The sequence below is a fragment of the Zonotrichia leucophrys genome, chromosome 8, assembly GCF_028769735.1.
Source record: "Zonotrichia leucophrys gambelii isolate GWCS_2022_RI chromosome 8, RI_Zleu_2.0, whole genome shotgun sequence".
Classification (NCBI taxonomy): domain Eukaryota; kingdom Metazoa; phylum Chordata; class Aves; order Passeriformes; family Passerellidae; genus Zonotrichia; species Zonotrichia leucophrys.
This window is the reverse complement of record NC_088178.1, coordinates 9,241,623-9,256,190: the sequence shown is the minus strand read 5'-3', so window position 1 is coordinate 9,256,190 and position 14,568 is coordinate 9,241,623. Positions and strand designations below refer to the sequence as shown.

Here is a 14,568-nt window from a genome sequence, read left to right as displayed (position 1 = left end):
TCTTCAAATCAAGAATTTAAGACTTGTCTCTGACTAGGTCTGCACTTTTTTTGTATGTGCATCTTCATTCAAAATTCCATATAGCTGACCATGTTTTCAGTCTCCAAAACAACAACAAAAAATAATCACAGTCTTTGACAGAAGGAAAGAAAGGCTCAGGCTGGAAGACTGAGGGGGTGACTGCAATGAAAGAACAACCACTAGGGCAAGAGACCAGGAAGGAGGAGCTGACAGAGAAGCTGAGTGAGGCAGAGAATGCTGCTCAAAGTGTATCTTAAACCCCAGGAACCCAGAGAATGGGTTTCATAGTAGGAGCTCCCAGAAATATGTGAAATGTAAACCAAAAGTAAGCATTACACTTACCACCATAGTCTGTATGTATGTTGAAGTTTTGGCTGGCAACAATGTTTTCCTCAAAATGTATGGATCCATTGCAGTCATACAGACGGTTTGGCAAAAAAATTTTCAGCACTTCACAAGTTTGATTTTTATCTTTAGAATTTAGATCTGTAGACACAAGAAGAGCTTTATCAATATTTTTCACAGCTCCTAAAGTATGTGGCACCATTCCCTACCACATTTATTTGATATCATTTGTAATAAACTATCATGATATTCCAAACAGAAAAATGGACAACCTGATCCAATGACTAGATGTTAGGTTCTTACATACTAACTTAGTTTGCATAGACCTTTACTTCTCATCAGTAAAGGTCAAAATTTTACTTTCTGTAGGAAACAGCTTTCCTACAGAAATCAGAACATGTCATGGGGAGTCTGGCAGAACCCTGGAATGGCTTCCTAGATCTTCAGCTCCCTGAAGCAGGAAATCTCCAGCCCCAGACATTCATCACCCATTTTTCTGGGACACATGAGGCCATTCAGCATCCATATCTGCCCTATCACATGAGGTGCCTCTGAGCCAGCATGTCCTCAGGCTGGCTGACTCCAAGAGCAGAGAGCCTGGCCTCACACCATCCAGGAGCCTGCACAGCCACTGGCCAAGGCAGCCTGCAGGGGATCAGCTCACAGCACGAGCACAGACTGCGGCATTTCCAAACTGCTCAGCACCCTTTCAGAAAATCAAACAGGACCTCAAAATCTCCAGAATTCGTGCAACTTTTGAAACTGCTGAACTCAGCAAAAGAGGTCTCTGGGTTTGAACTTTCCCAGATCTGCACTTGTGGGGATGACAGTCCTCCAACTGGCACTCCCAGGAATTCTGAGCTACCCTTTCCTCAGACTGGCACAATTAATTTAAATCTGCCGGTCTTTCACCAAAAGACAACATCAACAATGCTTTTAAAGAGAAATAAATAAATAACCCACATTCAGAACGCATTGGATGTAATTGAAGTGATGTCCCGTTGCAGGTGACAGTCACCCTAGCACAGGCAAGTGAGCTACTCCAGCATAATGTGGCAGATGTGTCAGTTGAGTCCTCAACTTTAAGAGATTCCCTGGTGACTGGAATGGAAGAATATTATACATCATTGTGACATTGGCCATATTGAGTCTTTAAATAACAGTTCAGTTATATTTTTTGACTTGTTCTACAATATGAAGATACAATCAGCATAGAATGATATACAAAGAATGTAACAAGAAATGGAAAGCAAAAATTTAAAAAGCCTTCATGAGATAAAGACACACAGGTATTCAAATAATAAATTAATGTTTTAGTGCAGACATTCAGCATAAACACCAGCTTTGAAGGCTGGTCTTGCTATTGTCTACCACAATGCATATGGCCAATGCAGTTAAAGTTCCCATTTTCTTTAGAATGAAAAAACTATTGTTTGCTTTCACTGTTCTTTGAGAAAATACTGCGCAGTTCTAATATACAACTTCAGAATAGCTTGCAAACCATGGACAAAATATGAAAAACTTTCTGTCTGATTCTCTGAAAAGCAACAAGAATAGACAAAGAAATCTAGGAAAGCTGAATTACTGCAGGTAAAAATGAATTTTTAAAAAAAGAAGAAAAGAAACTACTAGAAGCCTTGTACACCTACCTTCTGGAACAAGAAAAGAAGAAGAAGAACCATCTGAACACCTGCCATTTTTAACTTTGACAGTGTAACTCCGGCATTTCCGAAGCTCTACTGAACGGTTGCTGGAACTCACGGTTTTGCTTCCGCCATCCCCCTGAATAATGTATTCTGTGTCGTTTGTGTCAATTTTCAGGAAAACTTCAGCCATGTCAGAGTCATTGTTAGAGTCTTTTATGTCTTCAGTAATAGCTAAAAGAAAAGCTACTGTAAATGGAGTTGGAAATACCAGAATTGTTAAATAACTTTAATCTTACTTCTTCCAGAACTGGAAGACATTTTATAAAATAACTAATCACCAGTTTTATATGCTAACTGATCAGTTTTATTGTTTTTTCTGCTTTATCAGCTTTACCAATTTTCTGTATCTGAGTTTACTATTTGGTCACATTTCAAGACTGAAGGAGAATAAGGGGTATGGTTCTTACCACAAGTTGCTTCAGGTATCACTGTGGTAGGTTCTATAAAAAAAGAAAACAATATGAAGGTCTGTCTTAACAGATTGGGTATTTTTTCCACAAAGCATTGGAGAAGGGTGACCAGTACTGCCCCAAACTCTTTTTTCAATATATTCAATACAAGTAAATGTGTTTAGCACTCTTCTCACATTTGAAATAGGAAAGAAAACATCAGCTATACATAACATCATTCCTTAACTAGTTATTTTAGGGATCATGTGCCTTTCACAATTTTCCAATGACATCAATGAACTAGAAATCAAACTGGTTATTAGCAACATTTCTGAGTACAAAATAACACAAGAATATTCCAAAATCACATACTCTCATAGCAGTATGATAAACTACAGCACTTTTCCAGGATATCTATGCTGTGGAATGGGTAACTGAGTTGTATAAAATGTCACCAAAGAAACAAAATTTACCTGCTTTTTGCACTGCCATCTTACCTTTGGAAAGAGATTTATACAACAGTACAGATTGTTTAGTGACTACTTTTACACCAGGATACCCAAAAGAAATTTTTACTGGTATTTTCTGTAGAGAAGCTAGAGCAAAGGACTTCATCCTGAAAACAGTTACTGAATATATCCCAAGGTAAAGGTGTCACTAGAACACACCAAAATCTAATTTTTTCACAGAAGTCAGGCCCTAGATTTCCTGCCTCCAGGCTGGGAGTCACCAGCTGGATGGTGGCCTTAAGGAGAGGGCAAACAGAGAGACCACTGGGGAGTCACCAAGACTGTAAGGGGCAAAACAGCCACAAGGAAAAGCTAAGTTCAATTTGTCAAAGAGCAGACAGCAGCCTACAGCTACTTGAAGGACAGTTCAAAATGGAAAGTGTCCAGCTCCTGGAGGTACTTTGCACAATCACATACATATATTTTGCTGACCTGACTAATTCCTTACTGCCTAATGGCAACTAAAATCACTGTAAGTGCTTGAACTACTAGATCCCAAGGAAGTATTACTGCTGTGTGAAACCAAAGGGATGACATTGGAAGACAGAAAGGCACACAGATCTCAGATGTATTCACACTTTTTTGCTGCTTTGTTAATTTCTGTGAATAACAAGAGAAGTACTGACACAGTAACTGACAAATTTACCCTCCTATTATATGCCACTGTGTGGAAATAATTTCTATTTTGCACTTGCTTGACAAGTAACAAATCTGGTATCTTAATATTCTCATAAACACTTAGTAGGGTTCCTAAAAACATCCTTAAGTTTAATGCAGTTGTATGTCTAATTTGTATGCTTAGGTTGAAAACATTCCAAATGAATAGCCTCATTCGAATCCATTTTCTGTGCCTGATGTATCAGAACTGTGGTAACTGTGTGCAAGTTTGTCACCTATTGTGTAAGTGGAGCTGGGAGTGGGGCTCATCCCAGTGCCTGCTGGCGTGTTGACTGATGAGGTGGTGCTGTGCAAGGATGTTGAATTGTAATCATCTGTAAGAAAATAAACAACATATCAGCATTAAAAAGTGAAATTCATTCTTCCATATGGCTTTGTCATCAGAAATGTCTTACACTACAGCACTTCTCTGTTTTTGTTTTGTTTCTTGGGGGATTTCTGTAGTTTAGAGATACTGCTGAAAAAAAAAGTGGTTTTTTTTTTTTTAAAGAGTATTTAAATAGAAAGCAAATTTTTCGGACTACACCACTTACAAATGAATTTTGCTGTGTACAATGACTCTTTTTTGGTCAACACTTAGTCATAATTCAAGATGAAGTCAAAATAAAAACAGTACTACAATCTGTGAACTGGGAAAAACTGGAACATTTTGCTATATTCTTACAATAAAACACAATTACAAACAGTGCTTGTGCTGTTTCACAAACAGCAACTCTAGATCGTGCTCCTTTGCTGGGTCATGTACCTTTCTCATTCACTGTACTTTTTACTATACTTCATTATTTATCTCCCTGTTTATAAATCTCTGACCAGTCTGTATATTCTCTTTTAGGCTCATTCCCACTGTTCTGGCTTTGGGGGCAGCCTTGTTGGCAGCAGCTGGCATTTCGATGCTAATATGGTGACTGCAAGACTCGGCCCTCCGATACCAGGTCCTGCACATTACCCTGGCCCTGCCGCCATACCAAAGCGCAGACACCTTTTCCATTTGATGAAAATGAGCTGGAAAAGGCTACCCTGGTGCTGAATGACCTCGTTTTCCCCTAGAGTTCTGAGAGCAGCGCGTGGCTGCAAGGGGAGAGAGCAAACCTGCAGGAGCATCCCCGAAGGCAGAGGGAGTGCGTGCGGTGGGCGCAGCGGAGGCGCTGCTGCGTGCCGGGCTGCTCGGGGCCGTGCCGTGCGGGGAGAGGTGCGTGCTGTGTGCGAGGCTGGCACCTGCGGTGAGAGGGACAGCGGGGTCGGACATGCTCCAGCCGGTGTGCCCGGCCGCGCAGGGACAGAGGGACAGAGCTGCCCACACCACCAGGGTGCAGTGCTGCAGCACTCCCATACTGACACACTGGCAAAATTTAACGAAGCAAAGGCACATCAAACATTCAAAGTGCAGGGGATTCAACAGGTGTCAGATGAACAACCAGTGAGTGTATTCTTTTTTTGTTATGATTGTGCCTTTCATGCTAAATGCTGTGTTTAAAATATACCTAAATACATTACTCAAAACCATACTTGTCTGATATTCCTGCCTATTAAGACAGCATATTTAATTTTGGTGGGTGAATGAAAAGGCATTATACACTCTGTGAGGTAATTGTGTGTGAGAAAATGAAAGAAGATATTGCCAAGGAAGAAAAAAAAATCAATGCAATTCTGCCAGGTAAAATGTTTCTTACCAGTACCAGGTGTGGTCATTGTTGTCTCCTCCCCTGAAAAAGAGAAAAAGAGAGAAACGTAACAAAACCTTTCCAGGAATTTGCCAAAAAATATAAAGACACATTCCTTCCTCCCAAATATCAGCTAAGCTTTCCCCAGGAAATTACACATTCTAAAGTTATATTTAGTGGATATAGCAACAACCAGATGCCCAAAATATCAAGTATATGGTCACAGAATCACAGAATGGTCTGGGTTAGAGAGAATCTTAAAGATCACCTAGTTGAAACACCCCTGCCATGGGCTGGGATGCCACCCAGCAGATCAGGCTGCTCAGGGCCCTATCCAACAAACTTCCAGCCACCTGTTTGGCTCTTCCTTCCTCCTTCTTTTGCTCTTTTTCTACCAGATCTTTCCTACTATGTTTGTTTCTTGGAATTTATTTATCTCTTTCTTGTGGCACATATTTCTCAGATAAAACTTCCCTGTTTATAATTTCTCTGTTACTTCAGCTTCACTTCATGACACTTCACAACTGCTGTATCTTTACTCTTTTGAAAATAAACTCCTTCAACCTTTAAAGCAAAAAGCCAGGTTTATGTGAGAAACTGCCATACTTGTGAGGGATACATAATATCCTGTTCATATATCAGCATCAAAATCATGTCCCTCATCTCTGACACAGAAGATCAACATAAGCAGATACCCTGGGACTCCAGAGATTTTCTCCTTATTGACCCGACAAACAGCAGCAGTGTTGGCTGCTCAGTGGCCACCATGGATTCTCCACCTGTCATGGACAGTTCAGAAGGCTGGCAACAGACATTAAAAACACTCAACCAGTGATGGCAACATCACCTGCAGGGAGTGAGAATTTCTGGGTGCTCAGAACTGTCATGAAGTGTGTCTAAGCCATTATATGAATATGAATGTACACAAAAGCTTAAGTCTTGCAAATGCTTTTCTAGTCAGCAACTGAATTTGTTGTGCACTGTACAATATGCAAGATCTCTTACTACAGCTGACAATTTGGAAAAAGCCAGTAGCCTGATACCTTACAGAAAAAGCATCAACAGAAGTCAAATGAAGTTTGGCTAAAAACACTAATGCAGCATTTATTTCTTTACAGAAGTAGGGAAGGGTGCTGCCTAAAATCTGGTCCATGAGATGAGGATATGGGTCTACTAGGTTTGCATAAAATCCTATGAAACTGTCAAAATAACATTGCTCTTAATTGGAAGAATGTGAGCTTTAAAATGTAGCAGACTGAAAAGTGATCGTTTGAACTTTCAATGTACCTTCAGCATCTGAAACCTCCTGCCTGCAACATTTCTTTACAACAACTGCATGATCTCTAAGTATATGCATTAAAATGCCAAGGAACCCTGTGAAAACTAACATTCATATCCATCTGTATTTACCATAAACAATAAATTTTCAATGTATTTTCATGGTTTTCAATTCAGGATTTGAAAGCTGGCAGTTAGTCATCAATTACTCCACCTCCTTTTCCAAATCATAGTTTGGTTTAGCACATCAAATATACCTAAAGCCAAATATTAACTTTCCATGAGCATTGTCACAGATTAACTTTCACTTAAAAACTTTTTCTTGAACAGAATAAAAGAAGCTGCAGAAAAATTAAACTCTAAATTAAACTCTGCCCAGATTAGTGAAACATTCAGAAATACTTTTCAAGCTATTTACTGATCTCTGATGCAAACATAATAGAGACAAAATGATACACATCAAGATTGCCTCTTCCAAGTAAAGTGAGATAATATAAGATAAGAGGGATCATAAGCTTGTCAGCGTTGTGTTGCCTCATTCACTTCCTCAAGATTCCTGTGAAAATCATTTTCCCCATCCTTCCCCTTGTAAAGTTAGAATAATGCTAACAGCTTAAATAGAGTGTCAGGTTCATTGCTCACTCCCATTGAGAGAACCTAAACATTACATATAGTCATAGAACTCCAGGTTATGAGAGACCTCACGAGATCACCTGGTCCCACTGCCTTGCTCAGAGCAGTGGCTTAAAACAATATGGGAAATAATAGTCTGAGATTGCCCTTTTATCCTGTCTATAACCAAGAACTGTCATTTAAACGGAACTTCATGGCAGTTTTATGCCCTTGTAAGCATTTCAAGGGTCTCCTGCTCTCCTGTGATTCCCTTCCCTGATATGCTTTATCATAGCAATGGAAGAAGATGCAGTTGAAAAGAATTCAATAGGTGGCACCAGAACACTAAAAAATCCTCTCAAAAAGAAAAGCAAATGCATTTCCCCATGAAACCTTTTTGAGAGGTACTGGGTAAAATGAAGGAAAATCAAGAAGAATCTCAACACTCCAGACTTACTCTGAGATTAATAGGTATATTGCTACTCTTAATTTTCAAAAACATGTCCCAGCACTAACAATGTCTGAGCTAACCTCAGACTAACCAAGACAAAACTGTCTGCTCATGTTTATATTCTAAAACATAACTCTAGAAACTTGAAAGCTGAAATCCAAAAATATCTTTAAAATGTAATGAGGATGTCCAATCCCCCAAACACATGCTGTTCAGTACAAAAGCTTGATGATTGCCAAACTAAGCAAGTTGGTCTGAGTTTAAATGGGAATTACCCCAAAACTTTTCTCAGAGCTTAAACTGCATCCAACCACAAGACATTCTTAAGATGATATGTGTAGGATAACAAGGATAACATCAGATAACCCATATGGAAGAATTAGAGCATAGAAAAAGTTCCTACTACTGTAGTAAGTTTTTAAGCTTCCCTCTCCCTTCTCTTGATTTGGCCACAGTTGGTTCCTGCAGACATACCTAAAAGATTTCAAATGATTCATCAGTAATGTTTGAGCAGATCTGGCCTTAATCACATGCCCTGGAAAAAGGTACAACCAGCAGCTCATCCCTCGGGCAGCTGGGAGCCTGGCTAATCACTTTCATTCTCCTTCCTACCAGTCAGTGGACAGAATGCAGCTGCTGCTTCAAAGAAAGGTTTGAGATGACAACAAAATACACCTAAAACAAATGAATTCATCACTTTTTCTCCTGAAAGCCCAAACAGGTACTGGCCCTGTGAGTGAAACATGGGAATACTGTGTTATTAAGTACTTTTGATGTTCAAAAAGAAGAGCAAATGGAAAAATCATGAAAGAATCCAGGCCACCAAAAAAAAAAAGCCAACCTCTCAAACCCCTAGGACAGGAGGCTCTCTGGGTCACATGTGGAGGTACAGGAGCTGCTGCATCCCCTCTGCAGTACTGACTCTGCACTCACTGCAGTGCTGTGCTTGCACCTGTATAAGAAGTCCAGTTGTATAAGGAGACAGCTTTTTGCTGTCTTAGAAAAATGTTTTCACTTGGCAGGACCAAGCAACTCAACAGAAGACAACTAGGACCTACAATATGCTAAAAGATAAAAATATGTTTCAAGGAAGTCCAGGGTGTGATCTTCTTGAGCAGTAGGAAGAACCAGCACACATTTCCTGTGTGCATGTGCTATTAATAACACAAACTCCAGCTGATAAGATGGAGATCCTGTTGAATCAGCAATAAGAGCCTAAAAGTGCTATCATGTTTATAGGGGCAGAAATCCATTAGCTGATGACATGGAACATGTCTTTTAATTCTATTCCACTGCTTAATTTGCACAGTGAGTAAAATGGACCTGGCTTTGTATTTCCTGCTGGACTGGCCAGGAGGCTACACCTGCATGGCAGCAGCTCAGGCTGTCTGCTCTGAGCGCAGGACTGCTGCAGGACTGCATTCCTCCACACACAGCACAGAGCAATGTGGGAAGGAGGATGCTCTTCTGCTAACAGTGCATTTGGTGTTTTATCTAGCCTGGTGCCACACCAGCTGGCTCTTCACATCCAGCTGCACTCCTCATGTCTTTGCCAGAGCTGGGAGGGGGCAGAGGAAGTAATCCTTCCTCTCAGCCTCGTGTCTGTAAAACAGTTGGCAGCCGCGTTTTGCAGCCAGGAAAAATGCTTACTGATTCTGCAGAGCTGCTGCCCTTTTCCCAGGATCTCTCCAGCCTTTAGTACATTGGACAGACCCCAGCAACCCCCACCAGGCAGCATTTTACACCAAGCAACCAATGTAAGTCCAGATTCTGCCTTCCCTCTTTTCACAGCTGAACAGCACTGCTTCAGCAGGGTCAGGGCTCTTCACATCTGCACAGAAAGCAACAGGATGTGGTCTACTTGTTCAGATGGAGTAAAGCTCTTTGAGGGGGTCTCCTAGCAAACAGCACAGACATTGCAGCTCCCCTGCCAGCCAACACTAAATTGCAAAAAAAAGAACAGTTCCTGGTGGGAGGTGAAGGGTGAGTAAGGCAAGGAGCCTCACAAAATGCTGCCAGCCGCCCTTTGATTTATTTTTAAACTTCAAGTGGGATAGGATGTAATTCACACCTGCTTTAAAGCTCCCTTGTGCTGCCAGAACCAGCTAACGAGACCTTAAAGTAAATGAGCATCAGGCCAGAGATGTTACTGTTATTTTTGCTGAAAACACAAAACTGGGATCCATTGCTACTTTATAACCAAATCTGGGCAGACGTAAGAATAAACTAACAAACATTTAAACATCTGAGCAATTCTATACCACAGAGGAGCCCTCAAATTTTATAGGTGGGATCACATGTGCTGAAATGCTTTCATAACCAGAGACTACAGAATTACACTTTATTCTTTATCTCTCATTCTGGGGAAGAAAAAACTGATAATATTCCCAGTTTCTGGATGAACTGCTGCTTTTTGGAAATCGAGTAAAAGAATGCCATATAGACTTCATATTAAAAATATGTGAAATTTTTCATGCTCTGAGTCAAAAAATAACTAATCATTTGATTTACAGTATAGAATTTTCTCAGGTGACAGAGACATTTCTGAGGGTCGTAAAATAAAAATATATTCTTGTGGTCAATTGAAGATGAAGCCATCAAATCACTTCTAACTTATTCATTGTCTAATTGGTAAAAGTCTTCATAGCCCTATAGCAATCATAGAAGTTAGAACTAAATAAACATTACAATTTCTTTTCCACAGGCAATATTGACAACATTTATTTTCACTAGAAATTAGGGATAAAATGTTGAAACTGTAAATTTTCATTTAACAGAAATTCTAAAGTGTTCTAATTAAGAAATGCCAATTTTTTGCTTTTGATATCTGGGTTTAATGTCCATTCTGACTTGTCAAAATGATAATTAAAATAGTTTCCATCTGATTTCTCAAAATATTTCTTTTTGCACAAGTTCATTACTAATTGCCTCCCAGAGCAACTCCTTCACACAGTGCATCACTCCCAAGAGCCTGATCCTGGCACTCTTTCCTGCCCCTTTATCCTTTGGTTCAGGCATTATCTGAGAGTCAAAGGCCTTTTTGTTCCCAAGCACCTGCCAGTGCTGAGGGCTGACTTGCAGTGGGAAGGCGGGGTCTGCCTGCAGAGCCCAGCTCAGGAGGGAGAGCTGCTCTAACGACAGCCAGTGATAGGATGTGGTGTTAGGCTTGCAGTGAAAACTGACCTCTGAAATTAATGCTTGTTCTAGATCCCTCTCCTTGCTGTCCACCTTCCAAGACTGTAGTTACCCCTATCCTTCTTAAGTTCAGAGTCAACTGTGAGCATTAATCAGCATTTACAGCTATGGAGAAGGCGAAAAAACCAACAATCAATTACAAAGGGAACAACCAGAAGAAAGGAGGGAATTAAAAATTCACAACTGACTGATACAAGGAGGAACACAATGTTATAATACATGTTGAATATTTCTGACAATTAAAAAAAAAGTATTTTTCTGGTTCTGATTATGCAAAAGAAATATAGAAGTATATTTTTTCCAAAGGAAAATAAAAACACAGAGCAAAAGAGAAATTTCCCTGAAGAAACATTAATTTAATGGAAGTAATACTTGTTACCAATGATATGTAGAATTTCTCAAAACCATAAACCTGAAGTAGAACAAAAACCAAAAGCAGCAAATCAAATTCTTTTTGCCAACACAGTTCCTGCAAACCTAAAAGAAATACCCAGGACTATTGTGTGTTTAGCAGTCAGAAGGAGGGGTTTTCTATCACTTGCACCATACTTTAAATGACATTTTCAGCCTTCACAGGACGGCTTTGCAGTAACCCACTCACACAGCTACAGCTAACGACGCCTTTGCTGCCCTGTGGTTTCTCTCATGCTGTTTACTTCTGCCTTTCTTCTACAGAACCCTGCTCAAAAGGAAGAGGGTGCAGCATACTGTGGTTTTGAGCTTAAGTGATTCCAAATGCAAACGGAGTTACCATAGCACCCACATGCCCAAGCAATCAGACTTATCTTAGTGCTAAACCACTTCTCTAGTGCAGTCATGAAACGTCCCTATTAAACTCCTTTTCATCACATTTGCATTTGTAATTATTTTCAGTTGCACAGGTTCATTAATATGACACAGTGAGGGGTGGCAATCTTTGGGATGAAGTCCAAACTGCTTTGCAGGGAGTCCTTGTCACCATGTGAATTGTCTGCAAGAGAGGAGAATATCAAACCCTGATGTAACAGTTCCTTCAGCTGTGAAATGCTGGGTACTCTCCACAGCCATTAAGAAACACCTTTGCATGAGGAATGAAAGATTGGCTGTGATATTTGTTTGGCAACTTTATGCAACATGCAAAAAAATCTGTGTTCATATTTGCTCTGCCCTTTATATAATTTCAGTATTTGTGCACGGAAAGTCTTGAGCCAGATTCATGTTGTTCCCGTGCTAAACTTCTCTGCTCCCCAGGGCCAGTGCCTCTAACTTCAGTCATGACTTTTCCAGCCCTGCTGGATCCTTCCTTGATCTTCCTTTCCCCCATCTACCTTGAACAGAAATACTTGCTCCATATTGCTCTGCTTAATGGCACTGACAGAATGGTTCTGGATTTGCTGAATGTATATTGTTTATGGCAAGCAGGAGGAGGTAAGAACTTACACCTATTTTATCATTCTCTCAACTTGTACTCCCACGGTTTTTGCAATTGCTGACTCTATTGGTCACAGGAAGCTGTGGAGAACAGCAGAAGACAGCTCAGTTCTCAAGAGTTTTGATCAGGAAAAAAAGGCTACAGCTGAGCAGCCTGACTGACTGACTTGGTGAAGAGTGTGAGGCAGGGGCAAACTTAATTTCAATCCCTTCATTGGACCATGGCTTATTTGAATATCCGACTCGCTTCTCTGCTTCTCAGAGACAGATATCTTCGAGTTTCTTCAAGATTAAAACATTATCTGGTTTTGTACATCTTCCTGATTGATTATAACTTTTATGTCATTTTGCCAGCAATAAAAAATGGGTCCTTTGCTCTAAAAAACAAAATCAACTTGGAAATACTTCTCAACTGTCTTTCATTAGCTCAAATTCAAACCATAAACAGTTTAGTACCATTTGAAGAGTAGGGGAGGCTGCAAGTAAATGATGTTGAAGGTCTAGTTTAACCTAAGTCTTTCTGTGAGTCTGGGATTCTAAGATCAGCATTTTAGCCACTGATAACGTAAAGCCTGTTGAAATCAGAAATACCTTCTGTTTCTCAGAGTTCTATTAGCATGAAATCTTTGGATCAACAGCTCTGTACTTACTGGGAGCATTATGCCAGTGAGGACTCTAATCAGTGATTTTCAAAAAGATTCAGCTTTTTAAAAAGAACATTTTTTTCAAGAACTGACATCTGCCTGTGAGTTATTCCCTTTCATAATAATATTTGTCTCTGATCCACTGCTATGTTAAACACCCTACCAAACCTTTGCAAAAAATCTTTTTTGCACTGCAGATTTTTTACTGATAAAAGATATATAAATGTACCACAGGAGCTCCATGGTTTCACCTTGGCCAAGGGCTGAGGGCAAGGTAAGCAGTGGTGGCACACAGACTCAAGCCAGCAGGACCAGAGTGTGACAAATGACAGAGCAACAGTTCACCAGAGAGCAACACTGAATAACTGCTGCAAAGGTGTAGCAGCACTGACAGCACCTGAGTGTCATGCCCCTCAGCAGAGGCAGCTGGGGACAGAAGGAATCCAGAGCCCCCAAGGCTGCAGTCACAGAGCTCCTCTGGCCTAGTGACACAGGTGAATGTACGGCTGCAGTTACACCGTTCCCACAGCTTTTCCCTTCACCAAGGTAATTCAGTACTGCTGCAAAAATCACACTTTTCAGACAGTCCTGTGAAAACATTTCTGATACTTCTAAGAGATGGCAACTGGCTCAAAAGAGTGCTGCTCTGAGTGATACAGTGATGTTTGGTGCTTCTGAAACAACCCTATCACAGAGTCAAATGCTGGGGCTGGCGGATTCAGCTGCTGTCTTGGATGAGAACAGGTCTCGTGGTTCAAATAGGCACATTGGAGTCAGAGTGAAGATCTGAGTGAGAATCTGCCTTTATCTACTCACAGAATTAAACACTACATTTTAATTGAATTATCTGATGATTGTGCAGTTCAGGCCTAAAGAAAACTAGTTGCTCTATTCCACAGTAGAGAATGCATGAGCCATTGCTCAGTACCTCCAGTCACTTGAGGGTTTTATTGTGCTTAGTTACTCTGCCTGCAAAGCCTCAGCCTTTGAAAGATTCACAAATCAGAATAAAGATGTGGCACAAAAATTTCCTTTTCCAGTGATTTGTCATTTGTATTTCTGTGACTTCTTGCTCCAAGCTTAACAGGACCCTCAGCAGTCCCTGTGCTACATGAGGTGAAGTCCCAGCCTCACATCTCCAAGCAGCAATGCTCTAAACTATCCTGCTAGTCTCAGTCATCTCCTATGGCCCAGATTTCTTCCAGCATGAAGAGATCCTAACCAGCACTGGCTGATAGACAACTAGCTTCTGTTTCTTGAAAGGATAGAGAGTACAGAGGGAAAGAAAATCATGCAGCTCAGTGGAGAACTGTTCCCATACCAACTCTGCCTGCTGGGCAGCTTCCTCACCCTCCCAGGGCTGCCAGCTGCAGCCAGCAAACTCTCTTTGTTTCAATGGACACTGATTTTACTTGGCTACTATCTTCACTTTTTCCTCCAGACATTCAGGCCAAAATTTATCAGAATTGAATATCCTTCATCAAATATGCTACTGAATAACATTTTTATTGCTCATAAAATACTCTGACAGCCAGGATTCACTGACCAACAGCTAAATCAACTGCATTCTTGTTAGGGTGCAATTTAAAACACAGTAATCTATACACAGAAAATGTTGATAGGAAGCATCATATAAGGGTCAGATTCTACCAGCATTATTCATGCAAAA

At 40.5% G+C, this 14,568-nt stretch overlaps 1 protein-coding gene across 4 annotated transcripts in view; it reads right to left on the bottom strand.

Moving 5' to 3' along the window:
- The window catches only part of PTPRC (protein tyrosine phosphatase receptor type C), a 75,753-nt gene that overhangs the window by 19,120 nt on the left and 42,065 nt on the right, over window positions 1-14,568 (bottom strand). For all 4 annotated transcript variants that reach the window (XM_064720279.1, XM_064720280.1, XM_064720278.1 and 1 more), the window contains 5 exons: window positions 5,319-5,351; window positions 2,480-2,512; window positions 2,016-2,243; window positions 1,330-1,467; window positions 364-507 (listed from right to left, as the gene is read on the bottom strand). In XM_064720279.1, coding sequence (XP_064576349.1) covers window positions 364-507; window positions 1,330-1,467; window positions 2,016-2,243; window positions 2,480-2,512; window positions 5,319-5,337 — 562 coding nt within the window. In that variant the 5' untranslated portion in view covers window positions 5,338-5,351. The remainder of the gene's footprint in view (window positions 1-363; window positions 508-1,329; window positions 1,468-2,015; window positions 2,244-2,479; window positions 2,513-5,318; window positions 5,352-14,568) is intronic.